Raw genomic sequence first — 18929 nt, forward strand, 5'->3', positions numbered from 1 at the left:
ATAAGAAAAATAAGTAAAAATCGTACAACTAGCGCCATCTCTGGAATACTTAAAGAAACAAAAATAAGGAAAGCAAATAATTAGAAAAGGATAAAAGAAAGAATAAATAATCATTTTTAATGCCAATATGTTTTTAAAAATACTTAAGAGATGGCGCTAACAATCAGTTCGTATTTTTCTTTTACTATTGGTTTTATTTAAGGTATTTTAAAGATGGCGCTAGTTTTTCAATCTTTATCACAGATTAAATATATCAAAAATAGATCAATTATCTTTTAAACTTTCAAATTTGAATCAAATTTGATTGATCATATCGATTTAAAAATTTCAAATTAATTTCAGCATAATTTTTACATAAATTTTATAAAATTTTTTTGTATATTAAAGATGACTGTTTTTTAAATATAATGAAATAATTTCAAGTAATATTTTTTTTTTTATTTCTAAACATTCTATCATTTTTTTATTTCTAAACATTCTATCATTTTTTTATTTCTATCCCATTTCGGATTTATTTCCAGTCTTTCAAATAAAAGATTAATTTTTTGTAATTTCTACCGATTAGTTATACATTTTCATAAATAGTAAACAAATAATCGAGATAACATGTATATATTAAAATATCAATTATTGTAAAAATAACAAAATTGTTTAATAGATACATAGTAAGCATGACTATTCTTAAGTGTAATTAAATATATATAATAAAGTGACTTATTAGATATTTATGTTATAAATAGCAATATTAATTGCTATTATATTAAAGCATTGCTATTATTATAAAGCATAAACTAGTTTTATGAAATCTTTATAATTATTTTCATAAACTAAACATTTTATAACTAAAATTTTATATATTTTATATTTTATATTTTTTTATATAATATTTTATATTTTTATAAATATTTTATATTTTTTTTTTAATTTTACATTTAATTTTTGCAATCTGTATAGATATTCAAACACGAACATTCTTATATAATTTTAGATTGATACTGAAAGAAAAAAAAATCAATCAATCAATTTGATTACTTATTACTTATTAATTATGTATTATATCTTCAAAATAAAGAAATTTCAATTTCTTCATAAAGCTTTCAAATCTATAAATAATCCATAAATTTCCATAATATTTGAAATAATATTTCTAATTAATTTCTATTCGAATATTATTCAATATCTCTTCCATGATATTTAAAACTTTATTATATATAAATTGTTAATCCATTTAAAATATTTCCTATTTTAAAAATGTTCATCTAAATCGTAAAAAAAACGAAAAGACGACGAGTATAATATTTCGAGTCACAATACAAAAAATTATCATTTCTACAATATACCCGACACAACTAACGCGTTAATTAAATCAACGATCAACTCGTTTCCTTCGCAATTCCATTCCTCTCACCTCCATCCTCCTCCGTTCTTCCATCTTTGTTCCAACCATACAAAATTATTGTCTATCGCCATGTGGACAGCAGAGATCTGAAACGTTGCACGGTAACTCAATAAATCCATATAAACATCAATACCACGATACCGTGCCACCTTGCGCCCAACTTTCCATCGATCGGCGTAAATTCGATCCTGTTTACGGTGGTCACGTTATCCCATCGGATTATCCGCGGGAGACATTCAATCTCGTACGATTGATTCCCGATTTCTCGTGTTTCACCTTCGCCTCCGTGTCGCCGTGGAGGCCCTCGGTCGTGGGATATATTCGCGAGGCGAGGCTTCGCGCGTGCACGCCACGAAAACCACCGTTGTTATCCAGCTGGAAGAAATAAAAACAGGACTGCCATCCATTTCTTTTTCTGCGATCGATAATGAGCATCGAGGGTAAGATCGCGATCGTAACCGGTGGAGCGAACGGAATCGGCTTCTGCACCGCTCGTAAGCTACTTCGAAATGGGGCGAAGGTACAAATTTGGAATATTAATTTGAATATTAAATTTTGATTTTGTGTTGGATTTGTATATTAATATTCATTTCAAATCTAACATTACGAATTTCATGTGATAATTCTTTGTAATAAGAAAAAATATTTTATATTCATCTCAAAGTTGGATGAAATATAAGCATTTGTGATTATTTGTTGTGATAGAAAAATATTGTATAGTTGAATAAATATTTTTCTCGATGTATCCTTTGCGATCCAATTATTATCTCTATCTTCAGTTTCATTTATGTGATTCAGGCGGTGGCTCTGTTGGATTTAAGCGATTCTGGTGGTGAGAGCGCAGCTGCAGATTTAAACAATGAATTTGGAAAGGACAGAGCCATTTTTATTGCTTGTGATGTATCAAAGAACGAGCAATTTCAAGGTAATTGAAGATTATTAAATAAATAAATGAAAATATGAAAAGATCGCGTTATGTATGATGTTTTCTTGATCTATTGATCTTTTTGTATCAATTAAGAGAGAAGAAAAAAAGATTTACTTACTTAAGATAAATGCAAATAGATGATATTGGCTGAAAGTTTTGACTTAAATTATTGTAATAAATCTTTTTTATTTTTCTATTGTTTTAATATTCTGAATATACTAGATTTTTTTTACAAATATTTTAATTTCTATTAATGTAAGCTAAACTAAAATAGCTAAATTATAATTAAAATAACAATTTTTTATAAAAATTAAATTTTGATATCTTCTTGGATCTATAACATAATGTTTTAAACAGTTTAAGCCATTAAAAATTATTTTTTATTAATGATACTTTATTTCATTCCTATTTTGGATCAATTTTCTTTTTTTTCTTTTTTTCTTTTAGTATATATTATTATTTTTTATTTATACAACGATCTATTTGTTTGCATCATGTTACAGCAGCATAAAATAATTTAGTTTGATTAAATAAATTATTTATAAATTATGATAAATTATTTATAAGTTAATATTCTTCTAATTTGTTTTTCTTGTTCATCTTACTCAAATGATAGTATTATTTAATTTGTCATATTATTTCATATCACTATTATCTCATGTTCATATATTATAAATATCATTCTTGTTTAATTTTTACTTTATATATTTTATATATTATATTTTACATATATAGATTGATCAACAAATTTTCTTATCTTTTTTGTTTAATATAATGTTTATGTTAAAATACATATTGCTATATGCTATATAATAAAAAAAATATATATATATCATATATATCATATATCATATATATATCATTAAAAAAAAATAAAAAGTTTTTGATAAATATAGAGAAATAAAATTAATCAAAATTCTAATTTATATATACATATATAATAAAATATGAATTTCTAGAAATATGGAATAAAATTTGAATATCAAAACTTGCTTATATATATTATGTATTATAAATACAAAATATTTAATAAGAAATTACAATATTTTATTGCATATTGCATATTGCATATTGTATATTGTGTATTATATATGGAATATTTGTTTGTTACATAACAAAATGTTTATTTTATGTTTTCTCAAAATATAATAATAACATTACATAATTAATATTTTTTTAAATACTATATCTAATGTTTGAAAATTCTATTAATCAAATATCAACTTGTATTTATCTCTTAAACGCTTTAATAACTATCTTTATTTTATTATTTCAAATTTATTAATTAATTAATTTAATATTATTTAATTAAATATCAACTATAATGACACATATGATAAAAATATTGTGTACAGAATCGTTCAAGAAAGTTATTGACACGTATGAAACTTTAAACATTCTTGTAAATATCGCGGGTATTATGGATGATGCAGATTGGGAAATTATGGTCGATATTAACTACGTAAGTAATCCCATATTTCTTTATCATAATATTATAATAATATTATAATAAAATATAAATATAAGATACCTATAGTATCGAAATAGTTAAAACAAAAATGAAAATAAATAATATTAAAGAATTGCATGTTTTTATAAATCATTATAAATTTTTATACATCAATCAAAAATTATTGTAAATCTTAAAAAAATTTCGAATTCTTTATTTTTTCGAGAAAAATCAAAAAACTGTTAATTTATGAATTTGTAATAATATGACTCATTACACATTAATATTTTAGAATAGTAAACCTATCATTATTATACTTTACATTATTCAAAATTATTATATTATTTATTCAAAAAATGTGAAAAATTTACCAATTGTTTTCTATTGGTAGAAAGGTATCGTTTATGGAACTATCTTAGGCTTGCACACAATGGGAAAATATAAGGGTGGCAATGGTGGTATTATCGTGAACATGTCTTCTGTAGCTGGTCTCGAAGGTATCCCTATAGCGCCTATTTATGGCGGAACACAGTACGCCATTGTTGGATTCACTCAATCATTGAAGGTAAAAAATGGAATGAAAATTCTATCATATCAAAATGAATTTTTGAAAATTCGCGTATATATGAATTTTGTATGAAAACAATTCTTGAGAAAAATTAAAGTTTTGAGTTTTAAATTAAGACAATAAGAATTTGATATATCCAATTTATCTTACAAATATAATTATATAAAAATTAAGAAAAAAATATTTAAAAAATACAAATTTCTATAGACACTAAAATTTTAGATATTTTCTTAATAGAATGGAAAAATATTTTCAGAATTAAATAATTAAAATTTAATCTTGAAAAAAATAAAAAAAAATAAATATTTTTTTAAGATATAAATATTTTTCAGAGAAAAAAAAACATGACATTAAATTTTAGCTATCTATTTTTAAAGTACTTTATATAAATTTAAAATTTTTACCTTGAAATATTAAAATAGTTCTTTTTTTTAAAAAAAAACCAAAGCATTATTATGAAAAAACTGGCATCCGCATGTTGACGATATGTCCTGGATTGACAACCACAGCTATGGCTGCCAGATTCATGTCCACCAAAGAACATGCTATGGATCTTCTCGACGAAGAAACAGCGGCTATGGCGATGGTCACTATGCAAAAACAACCGTAAATAAATTTTTCCATTAGAATTAAAAAACGAAATTTAAAAAAAAAAATATTAAAATGTATTTATGTTAATTATTAATTACAATTTCATTTAAAATATGATAATTATATTATATATATAATCATATTTTTAAAATAATTGAAATGTAAAAAAAAAAAATAAAGAATATTATACTTCAAAGATATTAATATTAAAAATTGCATATTGAATTAATGTTCGCAATAAATTTCTAATAATATATATCAATTAATAATTCATAAATGTTAATAAATTATCAATTTTATTTAAATATAATAATATTTGTTAACAGGCCGGAACACGTAGCAAGTGCCATTATCCAATTAATCGAGCAGGGGGCGAATGGCGCAATATTCGTTATCGAAAATAATCAACCTCCTTATGCAGTCGAATTTCCTAATTATACCACTTTAAAAGTCTCTACATAAATGAAACCAGAGATAAATTTGGTCTAAACAATTATCAATTTGTTATTAATTTAATTGATATAAATTTATAACTTACATATTATACATTTATTAATTTATTATTTATGAAAGATTCGAATTAATATTAAATGGTTATTTAATATTTATTAAAAATTCATAATAAACTATTCTTTTTTAATGAAAATTATACCTGAATTGATAATTAATGCAGAATCTTCTCAAAAGAGTATTGAGATTTTTACGATTGAAAATATTTTATATTCTATAGTATATTTTATTTCTAGTATATCACTGAAAATTTATTCTATCATAATAAAATAAAATAAATCGATTGAATTGCTTTATTTTATCGAATTTAAAAAAATATTTTCAGAACGTCAATCGAATGCTTCAAAATAACAAATTGTTTTCGAAATTTCAATTGAATTTTTAATTTATGATAAGATAATTATACTGCTGATGTTGCAAAAATAATATAAAAATCACATGATATACAATGAAAATGAAAATGAATATGAAAAATATACAAATATATAAAATATATATAATTATGTTTTGAAAATTTTTCTAATATATAAAATTAAACATATAAATACATTAATATATAATACAATACAATAATTATTAACAATAACAATAACAATTACATATTAAATATTAAATGTAATATTAAATATCAAAAAATATTAAATAACAATCACTATTTAATATGTGTATTGTATTATAATAATTTACAATACATTATATTAATTATTAAATTGATAACATTTATCAATAAAAATTAATTTATTTTTAGTGATAATCATATCAAAAACATTTATATTATAAGATGTTATCAGTATATTTTATATTTTATATTTTATTCCTTTATTAAAATTTGAAAAAATAAATATTTTACTCATTATTTTTGTTATTTCTTATTGAATTCATTTTTGTCATCTTTCTCTTAACATTTTATTATTCTGAACTTTTCTTCATCGTTTTGTAAAATTTCTTCATCCTTGCAATTATATTGAACATCATTACAATTATATTGAACTAAGTATAAAAAATAAAATTATATTTAATTAATTCAATTAATTAATATATTTAATTAAAAAATATAATTTATATAATAATAATATGTAATGTGATTTATATTTAACATACTATTATTAATATATATTTAATCAATTATCGATAAATATATATATTTATCGATAATTGAATCATTCTATTGGAATATATGCACATGTAAAATTTTATTTACATAAATAAAGATAAATATAATTAGTTTCTTTGCATAAATAATTTAGTAATTTTAAAAATAATGGTATTCATTATATAACGAAAATTATAAATATGATAAATAACATTTACATGTGATATAGTTATATGTAAATGTAATATTAGAATATAGTAATATTATAGTTTTATATATATATTATAATTTTACTAAGATTATATTATAATTATTATATATAACAATATATAATCTTTGAAAATCTATTATTCTATTAGTCTCAAAAGGATTGAAATATTAATTTTTCTTTCAATCTTTCAATTCTTTATTAATTTAATATTTTTAATTTAATATTTTTAAAAATACTGAAAAAATATTGATAATCGATCTAATATATTATTAAACTCAAGCTGAATTTTCAAAAAATTACAAAATGTATTTATAATCATGATATAACCTACTTAGCAAAATAAATAAAATAAATAAAATATAATTTATATTTAATATATAATTTTTTTATATTTAATTCATATTTGATAATATTTGATTTTTTTTATAATTTTTTTTTACATCTAATGATTGCAAAAAAAATAATTACAAAAGTATTAATAAATGAAATGTATTAAACAATGTATTAAACATAAAATGCAACATAGCATTAAAAAGATGAAGAAAAAAAATTATAAAATAATATGAAAACTATATTTTTAATAATTTATTTTACTATTTATCAATTATTTAATATATTTGATTTTAGCAAATTATATATGTATATTTATAGATATGTTATAGATATAAATTTTTTCCATCGCTAAAACTATTTAAAAAAAAATCTTATTTTGTATCACGTGTCAATGATACGTACTCATGTATATGTACAGATATAGATGTCTGCCATAAATATATATTTAATTTAATGTACGCATATAGCGACGGTTCATTCCTTAGTCAGAAACGACACTGTTCACATCTATTAATTGTTTGAAATAAATTCATAAAAAACTCCATAAGTTTTAAATTCAAACTTGGTGAGTAGATAAAATAATTATTATTATTTTTTTTTGAATTTTAAATCATTATTTTTTTTTCTAATTCAAAAATTAAAATGTTAATTTCTAAAGATTTTGATTAGATTTTATACGATAAAACGTTTTTTTTTTATACGTTTGATAACACACAATAATAATAATAATTTTAATAGAAGAAAATGTGATTAACGAAATTTGATTAACGAATTTTAATTAATGAAATGATATAAAAATTAAAATTTATTCAGATATAAAATTTTACTATATGAACAAAAATTTTTTTATAGATCATGACAGACAATATCAAGAACAAAACAGCTTTAATCACCGGTGGAACCGTTGGACTTGGTTTCGTCTATGCTAAAAGATTGTTAGAAAATGGAGCAAAGGTTAATTATTTTCAAAAAAATTATATCAGAAAATATACTTTTTACAAATAAATTATGTTTCATTAATTATTAAATGTTAAAACCATTTATTGGTGTAATTTTTAGTGCGTTGCTCTTCTCGATTTGAGTTCTTCTCCTGGTCAACAATCGGCAAATAATTTGGAAAAAGAATTTGGAAAGGGCAAGGCGATATTCTATGTTTGTGACGTGACCAAGATTAATGAATTCGAAGGTATTTTATGTTTTAATTAATTCTAATTTCATAAAATATATTATTTCAATTTTTTCTTTTTTCAAGAAAGAAATTATACTATATATTTACTTTAAATTTTTCATTTTTGAAGTAAATAAAAAAGTTTATATGCAAAAATATGCATTAAAGTTTGTTTTATTATCGAATTATAAACGATTTAACTTTGCAATGAAGATGAAAGTAATAAAGTGAAATTCATTTAATAGATCTAATATATAAAATAATTATATAGTATTACGAATAATATAGTATTATGATTTTAAGTATTAATATATAATTACTTTATATAATTACTAATACTTTATATAATTATATAAAGTATTAATATATTCAACTGGTGTTTCATATTCTCAAAAGTTCTTAATATAAATGAAAGTAATACAAAATGATTAGAAATGATCATCGATGAAAAAATATATTTTATTGAATATTTAATTCATTAAAAATTATATTCTTGTAGCGGTGTTCAAAAAAGTTGTGAGCGATTTGAATGGCTTAGATATTGTCATTAACAATGCTGGTATATACAACGACAAAAAATGGGAGCAAACTATGTGTATAAATGTCGTAAGTAAAATATCTGTATTTTTTAGAAAGAAACAGAGATTCAAGAAACATTATTTTAATTTCTTTTATAAATTTTCACGTAATACAGAAGTTTGATTTAAATATACATATTTGCTTTTTAAAAGAAATGAGCCTAGTTGACCTATCATTTTTATAGATTTGATATTTATATAATGTTGATGAATATCAATATAATCTCCTAACGAAATTATTTCCTAATTTTTTTTTTTTTTTTAATTTTAGGGTGGTGTAATCCAAGGATCATTGCTCGCTTTTGATCATATGAGCAAGCTCAAAGGTGGTAAAGGTGGCACTATAGTAAATATTGCGTCGATCGTGGCTCTAGATATTATATACAGTAATCCCGTTTACTGTGCTAGCAAACACTGTGTATTGGCATTCAGTCGTTGCTTGGCGGTAGGTATATTTAAATAATCTTAATTATTTTAGAAATATTAATAATCGAAAGATAAGATAAGAAAATTTTTAATTTAATTGATTACAATTTGTCCATGATTTAGATATTAAATGAAATAATATCTGTTTATGAAAACATTCAATTTTCTAATATTTGTTTAACTAATTGTCTAATCAATTAACTTGATTTGAAGTTTTCTTCTTTAATTGATTAATATCTATCTATTGATCTAAATTTTATTAATTAGATGTTATATTTAATATTTTACAAATATTTCCAAAAATTTTCGATTTTTTAATTTTGCAAGGATTTTCGAAGAGAAATATTAGATTAACCATCTATTTTTATTATATTTTATATTCTTATTTTTTAAATGTAGAGATTATAATAAGAAAAGGAAAGAATTCAATTAATCCAATATTTTTCTGTAATGATATAAAATTAAAAACAATAAATATAATCATTAGATTATTGAATTATATTGATAATCGATCAGATATTCCAAAAGTTAATTATATAAAGATAATATTACATAAGATATACAATTATATAAGATTTCTCTCGAAAATATAAGAAATCAAAGAATATTATTTATTTTATTTTAATTTAATGTTTTCCTATTAATTCATACATTTATTCTAATTATTTCAGAGATACTACAATAATAGTGGAATTCGCATTCTCATAATGTGCCCTGGTGTCACAACTACGACTTTACTTGAAAATCCTATTTCTAAAGCTTTTGATTTTGTTACGCAAAATGATTTTTATAATTGCTTAGGAAAAGAGATTCCGCAAACGTAAGTGAAATTTTAAATATTATATAAACAATTTGAAAGTTTTTGTGTAAAAAAAAAAAGATTACATGGAATTATATTAGTATTTTAGTTATAATAATATACTTCTTCTAATAATACTTATTTAATTACTTGTTATATTTTTTCCTGAGAATTTTTTTAAATAATTTATATTAGAAGAATGGACGAGGTTTTAAAAAATTTATTAAAACTTTCTTACAGATTAAAATAATCTAAAAAATTTTATAGAAAAAAAAATATAAGATATGATAAGATAAAATATGATACAATGATAAAGATATAATATAACGAAAATAAATATTGATTGATAAAACTATTTTAGAACAAATATAATATAATATAAATAATATTAATATTTTTTATATTCATTATATGTTATTTTTTAGGCCGGAACATGTTGGAGATGCCATGGTAAAGCTTATCGAGAAAGGCAAAAATGAAGCTGTATGGGTTTGTAAAGAAGGTAAACAACCCTATGCTGTTGAATTTCCTCCATTGAAAAAAGTAGAACTTCAATTATAAAAGTCTCTTTATAAAACCATAGTTATAATAAAAAAAAAATTATTTTATGTAGAATAAAAAAAATATAATTATTAATTGTTAATCACTTTGTATTACTGTTTTTTTTATTAAAATAATTTTGTTGTTATAATTTATGTTAATGATGTAATAAAGAAATAATAAAAAATTCTTTTCGATATAATTTAATATTAAAAAGGATCATTTAATGTCCAAGATCCAAAAATTTTGTTGCAAGACATCAATTCTATTATATTTTCATTAAATCTTTTATTTTTACAAAACTCTCGCCAAAATTGCTTGATAATTTTTAATCTTTCAACGCGCATTCAATTATATTTTATGTATAATCGAGCTCGAAGATACAAAACAAGAATAATTTAAAATAAATATTAAATTTTAACTTATATAAAATTATAAAAAAATTGTTAAAATAAGAATAACAAAGAAGATTTAATATTAAATATTAAACTAATATAAAGCAAAAATAAGAGATAATTACTATCAAATTATAATTACACTAATTTAATTTATCTAAAAAAGGAGAGAGAAGTTAATTCACACAACATTAATTCAAATTTTTTAATAACAGATCAAAATATGTTGCAATGAAAATTGCACAGATAATGGAAAACATATTCTCGCCAATCATCATGACGCAAAGAGGTCGAAGATCATGACATGAAAGCAACAAGTTTCTTCCTTATCATCTTTGATAGAAACCTTCCAATAATGTATCGCGACCAACAACTGTTAAAATTCTGACAGTTTCGCTCTTTGACTCTCGTTTCTCTTTAACAATTTTATCCTTCCACAATTCTAATTTCTATTTTTGTAAATGAATCAAAATAGTGAAAATTATACGAAATTGTTCCATGAAAGTTCAAAATTTAACATATCAGATATTAAATCGATCAATTCATTTCTATTGGAAAGATAAAACATATTTTTAGGTCGTAAAAAAGTTATTTATATTATTTGAAGTGTATAATTAATAAAGTGTAAGTTGTAAGTTGTATCTTTTAAAAGAAAAGGGAAAGTATATAACAAATAGAAGAAGTGTGTACAAAAATTAAACGTATCGAAAGATTTATTATGTTTATTTATCATTAAGATTTCTATTTTTTTTAAGGAAAGGAAAGAAGTAATATAAAAAAAAAATGCAGATCAAAGATAAAAGAGTTATCATAACAGGAATGGCAAGTGGGTTAGGTTTGACTATTAGCAGAGAATTGCTGAGAAATGGAGCATCTGTAAGTAATTGATAAAATGAGAAAATATATTTTTAAATTCATAGATCAATTTGGATAAAATAATACATTTAGAATTTAAAATAAAATGTTTCATACGAGGATGTAAAACACATAAATAAAAATGTTTATGAAACATTTAAATAATTTAATACAGGAATATGCTAATTTATGAAAAATGATTTTAGATAATAGCGATGATAGATACCGAAGAATCAGGCAAGGAAACAGTGGATATATTAAATAAGGAATTCGGACGCAACCGTACTATATTCTACCATTGTAATATTGCAAACAATTCTGAATTTGATGGTATCTTTTATAAAATATAATTTTATAAATCTAAAATTAGATAAATTAAAAAACTCAAGACCTACCATGATAAGAAATAAAAATGATAAATAAATATCTATTCAAAGAACAATAAAAATAAGAATTATAGAAACAATAAAATTTATAGTTGTAATATTAATAAAAAAATTCCATGTCAAAATTTAACATTGGTGCCACTTATTTTTAAAATTAATATCTTAATCAAAGGACACCATTTATAAATTTAACAATAATCCAATCCAAGAATTTTTATGCAAGCCATATTTAAAGATTATCTTTATTAAAATAAAGTCCTACAAAATTTAACTGTAAAGTTAATATTTTATATTTTAATAACTAATTATATTTATTGTACAATAATGATCTATTTTTGTAAAAATAATCTTTTTATAAGATGTACGAAAACTTTTATGAATAATAAGTAAAATATTATTATTCATAAAATAATTATATTACTATGTCTCTGTACATAATACAAACATTAATATTATATATATATTTGAAATACTAATTTTTCTAATTTTTTATTAATAGATACGTTTAAAAAAGCTGTGAAAGCACTTGGTGGATTAGAAATTCTAGTAAATAATGCTGATATAATGAACGAAACTGATTTCATGAAAACTATTGACGTAAATGTGGTAAGCAAAAATGTTATTTTTTGAATACAACATTTTTTACGATGTAATCCAAAATATTATAAAGCACATGTTCATTTTTCTTAGAATGTAGAACATGCTTGTAAAAATATTTTTATGATTACAATTCATTAATTAAAAATATTTTGCTTAGACTTCAGTGATACGTGCAACGCTTCTAGGAATCCAACAAATGCAAAAAGATCTCGGAGGTAAAGGAGGAGCTATAGTAAACATATCATCTTTGACTGGTCTCTATGCTACACCTCAACTACCAGTATATTCAGCCACGAAACATGCTGTGGTTAGCTTCAGTCGTTCTTTTGCGGTAAGTTTTTCATAGAGAAACATCTTTCTCAAATTTCTAAAATTTTATTCTCAATTTTCCAAGACTTTAAATAATATTTTACAAGCATAATTATGTATTTTCTCTCAGACACCTGCTAAATTATTCCTGATTCAATTTTATGTTTATATCAATACTTTACTGATTCAATTAATTCATAATTATATTTATTTGTTGCAAAGATTTGATGCAATCAAATTCTATGAAATTTTAATATTGATAATTTTAATATAAATTTGATTTTGCAGCAACCATATCATTATAAAAGAACTGGAGTAAAAATATTAGTCATGTGCCCTGACCTTCCTCAAATTATCGATGTGAAAAATTTAGAGAACAACGTCCCACATGATGATGTAATACAGAAATATTTTAGAAGGTATTTTAATATAAAAAAAATATTAGGCACATATTTTAAATAGAATAGATTTCTATTTATTGATGTTCTAATGCAAAAATTTTTAATTTTTAATAATATTTTTGCATTTAAACTTTTTCATTTTCTTGATATTTAGAATCTATCTCTCTAAAAGTGTTTCAAAAAATGGAGAAATTTAGAAACCCTTTTATTTTTTTTATTAAAATATTATAGTATATAATCAATTAAAGTATTTTTTTATATTAGAATGCTTAGTATCGCACATGGATTAGTTTATGTGCTGAGATGCGCCCAGAATGGAAGTATTTGGATCAGTGAAGATGGAAAACCTGTATACGAAATACTACTATTCGATAGTTTACCACAAAAGAACGATGATTTCACATTGGATGAATCTAAATTGCAAATAAATTAAACTGTCGATTATATTGTAAATAAAAATATATGTTTTGTACATAATATATATTATATATGTATATTATATAATGTATATTTTTGATATTATTTTTTTATTTATTGATAATTAAAAATTATCAAAAAATATCCCTGAATAAACTTTCATATATGAATGAAAGTTCTTTAAATAACGAGAAATATAATGATTCTCAAATCATATATTGTAATCTTCTTTTCTATAACTTGAAATAATATGGAATACTGGTATTGGATTTGAGAATTATTGCACGTCTTACTGCTTGAGCTATTCTACTTAATTCGTTTGTATAAGAAAATTTGATTATGTCTAAGAATATTTTGAATTGATAATAATTAGAAAGTAAAATTGAAAACAAAACTTTTGATTTTGATTTGAAAAATTATTCTTTAATTTTTGGATATTCATAAAATATAGAATATATATACATTTATTTATCTATTCAAAAAAGATATAAAGAGATTTGTCTTACTTATATTATCTTAATAATAATTGAAGGTGAAATTTCTCATAAATTATTTGATTTTTCTATTTAATAAGTTAAGAACGCATTCGGTAAACATAGATAAGAAAACATCTATCAAAGTAATTACATTGAATTATCGAATTCTCTCTGTACATCGCAAACATATTCGAAATGAATCAATATTTAGAAAAAAATTCAACAAAAAGAACCGACTTTTCTATCAATATTCTTCAGAACATAAGCATTTAGCAATATAACGCGATACAATAATTACTTGTTCAAATCTTGAAATAATTCCACAAATTTTTTATCAAAAAATAAAATATGTAAGTGATATATACTAAAAATTTAAAATAAAAGTGCGTAGATTAATGCAAAATATGTATAGATATGTTGTTAGATTTATTTTATAAAATTCTTTATTTATCAAATAAAGATTTATATCAAATTGTTCCTATAAATTTAATTATAATAAATTTCTATTAAAGATTAATACAGAGACCTATCACGAATTTCGAATAATCTTTAAATAATTAAATACATTTCTTCATATTTTTTCAAAAAAATTGCTATGTACATACAAAAAAATTTAATCGCGAAAAGATTATTTAATATTTATTATTATATAGGATATACTTTTCGTGATGCAAAAAAATATTTTACTAACACCGCAATATTAGCTTATGAAAGATTATTATTTATTATAATTTAATTACCGAAATATCACTTTGATTCATTTGAACTTTAATTTGAATCTTATCATATAAAAAAAAAAAAAAAAAAGAAAAAAAAGAAAAAAAGGAACAAGCATTTGAACTAAGAAATAGTTAAATTCATTTCTTCTAATACTTCTGGCGACATCTATCAATTGTACAAGGTACTTAACTATAAGTTCACTAAAAATTTAAAGTCACTAGCAGTGTTTTCCAATTTTTATTTGAATTTTGTCTCTCTTTTGTAATATTCTTCATATGGAACAAGAAATAATTTAATATGATAATGAAAAATATGATAATGTATTTATATTAAAATAAATAAGTTATCAATTAAAAATGATAATTTATTAACAGCAATTCCCTAAAAAATATTTCTTGGTTCGCACATTAAAAATCTTTGTACTAATATCTTCTAAAAAAATTTAAGTATTTTATATCTATCATTCACAAAATTATAATTTTAATTAAAAAAATTTTTTTATGTAAAATCTATCGAAGCAAATAAAATTATCAATAAAATTATATTTCTATTTATGATATTAACCAAGAAACCAATAATAAGATATTTATAAAAGATTTGACGTAACCTCATTTGAAAAAGTGATTACTTTGTATATTTAATATATACGTAGTTACACCGTTTACGATACGAAATAAAATTGTTATATGATTGGTCATGAAAGACGAAAAAAAAAATTCGTTAGGTCGAATAAACGATAACCCAATAACATACCATTTTTTTACCATTTAAAATCTACAAAGATATCAAGAAATAAGTATAACACTAGTCAATAATATTTATCTCGAAAGAATGAGCACTTATCGTTACAGAATAATAAATACAAATTGAAAAATAATTTTGAAAAATATTTTTTGGTATAAAAGCTTATGAGAGTTTGATATTAATTGAATTTGTCATCAATATGAAATTTAAATAATAAAAATTTTTTGAAGAGACTAGATCTAATGGATTTCCTTTATATAATTTTATATTATTTTTTTTTAAATATAGATGATTAAAAATAAAAATAAAAATAAAATTGCAGAATAATGATGAAATTATTGTAAAAATAAAAAAAATGTAATGAATAATTTACGAAAATTATTTTTAAAAGGAATTTTGATTCTAAAATCTATTTTAAAATCTATTTTAAAAATGATATAAAACATTTTTTTCTTTTTATTATCCTATATAAAACAAATAAATAATTTATATTTATCTATTTATAAATATTTTCCGAAATATTTTCAATTGAAATGAATAAAAGTGAATGTTAATTTTGATTGTTTGTTGTGTCTTGATTTATTATCTCTATTCTTTGAATTTATAAATCTTTATCGAACGTTGAATTATTATTATTATTTTAAATTACACTAAATATGGTGTCATAATTATCAACAATGCACATATATAGCACATCATTATATCAGAACAAGTATAAAGTATGAAACAAGAGATAAGAAATAACAATATTTCGAATGATCATTATAATTATCTCTCTTTTTCATCTTTATATAATATAGTTACAAAATTTATTAAATATGTGTCCATATTTTAAGAAAATTATTTTCAAATATTTGTAAAGTCATTCTTTAATGTTTTTTTATCATGAAATTAAAAATTAAAAATACAATATTATGATGTAAGATGGTACATCTCTCAACGATTTAATAGAAGAAAAAAAGTGAAGAAAAGGAAAAAAAAGATGAAATAAAAAAAAAATAAATTAAAAAGAAAAACAAACAAAAAAAATTAAAAAACAGATAAGAAAGAAAGAGAGGTAGACAAGAAAAAGAGGAATGATAAATGAACGAAAATGAAAATATAAACTAAAACAAAAGAAAATAATATAAAAAAAGAGAATAATATAAAAAAAAGAAAAAGAATTGAATTCGTGTTATTTCCAGCTTATCAAACGGAGTGAAATTCAATGCAAAAACCGATTCTTACTGGATTCAGGGTGTGCCTTTTAGAACGCGTGGATTCGCCTCAATTTATCATGAATTCATGATAGATTAAATGTTCTTTTTTTCGATAACAGGTCGGAAAGCACAAGCTGCGCATACGTCGACAGTTTATCGCAACTGCACGCCACACGACACGCGCGGAAACTACGTTTTCCAACACGATTTGTGATTGTATATAGTGGATGTAGTTTATTACAAAAAAAAAAAAAACAGAAAAAATAAGAAGAGGATCGTGAAAAATTAGATCAAGGGAGAAAATACTGAAAGAAGAAGAAAAACAAGATAGAAGGAAAGATGAAGAAAGAAGAAAAAGAGAAAATAATGAAAGAGAAAATGATACAAAAAGAAAAAGAAAAAAGAAAGAAGCAAAAAGAAGTAAAGAAAGAAGAAAAAAGAAAAGAAGCAGAAAAGAAAAGAAAGGAATTCATAAAAAGAAAAGAACAAGAGAAAAAAGAAAGAGAGAAAATGAAAAGAGAGAAGATAAAGGAAAAAGAAAAAGAGAAAAGAAAAAAAGAAGCAGAGAAAATAAAGAAAAAGAAGAATAAAGATGAAGAGAATAAGAAAAAAGAGAAAATTAGGAAACAAGAAGAAGAAATAAGAAGAGCAAAGCTGAAAATTGCTGAAAAAGAAGATAAAATAAAAGAAGAAAAGATGATGATAAAAAAAAGAAAGGAAAATATATAGAAAATGAAGAAAATATGCTGATTTTGATAAGTATTATATATTTTCTCATATAAAAATTAAATAAAAATCATTGATAAGATAATCATTATTTCTATCTAATAAAAAAATGAATTAACTACTAACATATTAAGATTTTTTTAACATATTTCTCACCATGTTTCAACCTCAAAGATAAAAAAAAGATGAATCAAGGAAAATACTTAGATCTTTTAATTCTAGATACTTTTAATTCTCATTTATAAAAATCATATAAATAATATTTAAAAAATAAAATAAATAAAATAAAATTCTATTGAATATAGAATTTTTTTCGTAAAGTTGTTGCACTATATTGCATTCTTAGAATTAAAATCACGTAATATCGTAATATATATTTGAATAATCAAACACCAATATCACGTAATATTACGATATTAAAATAATTTTCCCAAAGAATTGATTACTTTTAATTCTGAAAAATTTATTAGAAAATTATGAATTATGATATAATAGGAAAATATTGAATTTAATAATAAATATGCAATATATTTCCTTTTGAAAAAAAAGATGTAAAATCAATGAAACATTTTAATTGTAGTAATTTTAATCTTGCTTTTCAACAAAAAATTTTTATTAAAATTAATATTATTTCTAATAAAGCTATAAATATTAAAATGTTTTATTAAGAACTTGATCATTTTATCTACGCAAAAATTGAACGATGATATATATATAAAAAAAAAAAAGAAATTCAAGTTCAAATTAAATTTTATCTTCAAATTTAAATCAAAAATCCTCATTGATATATACTTTTACTGATATTTCTCACCTGTATATATTTAAAACTGCGCATACAATCAGAAATAAGTTTATCGTCGGACTACCATTATTCAAATACGATGTAATTGCATTTATCACGAGGGCAGACGCCGCTTTAACGTTGAAACTTTTTTCGAAGGAGCGCGCGATACGAGTCCGCAACTGAATTAATTACTTTCTATGTCAAGGGTTAATTAGAGATTCTATTATATATTATATACTATCAACTGTTCGAGATTCATTATCCATCATAAAAAAAAAAAAAAATAAAGCGAGGAAAGAAATGATTATCCCCTCTCATCATCT

At 21.4% G+C, this 18929-nt stretch overlaps 1 protein-coding gene across 1 annotated transcript; it reads left to right on the forward strand.

Moving 5' to 3' along the window:
- The first annotated feature begins 1717 nt into the window (after nt 1–1717).
- Nucleotides 1718–14021, forward strand: LOC102677944. The gene is made up of 18 exons (XM_031512949.1): nt 1718–1919; nt 2198–2324; nt 3683–3789; nt 4169–4342; nt 4794–4951; nt 5263–5386; nt 7936–8037; nt 8143–8269; nt 8751–8857; nt 9101–9274; nt 9927–10075; nt 10480–10612; nt 11761–11865; nt 12051–12174; nt 12730–12836; nt 12988–13161; nt 13428–13558; nt 13805–14021. The coding sequence occupies exons 1-18, from the start codon at nt 1827–1829 to the stop codon at nt 13971–13973; spliced, it is 2385 nt and encodes a 794-aa protein (XP_031368809.1). The 5' UTR covers nt 1718–1826; the 3' UTR covers nt 13974–14021.
- Nucleotides 14022–18929: the final 4908 nt, after the last annotated feature.

This window comes from Apis dorsata, unplaced genomic scaffold (assembly GCF_000469605.1).
Source record: "Apis dorsata unplaced genomic scaffold, Apis dorsata 1.3 scaffold_530, whole genome shotgun sequence".
Taxonomy (NCBI): domain Eukaryota; kingdom Metazoa; phylum Arthropoda; class Insecta; order Hymenoptera; family Apidae; genus Apis; species Apis dorsata.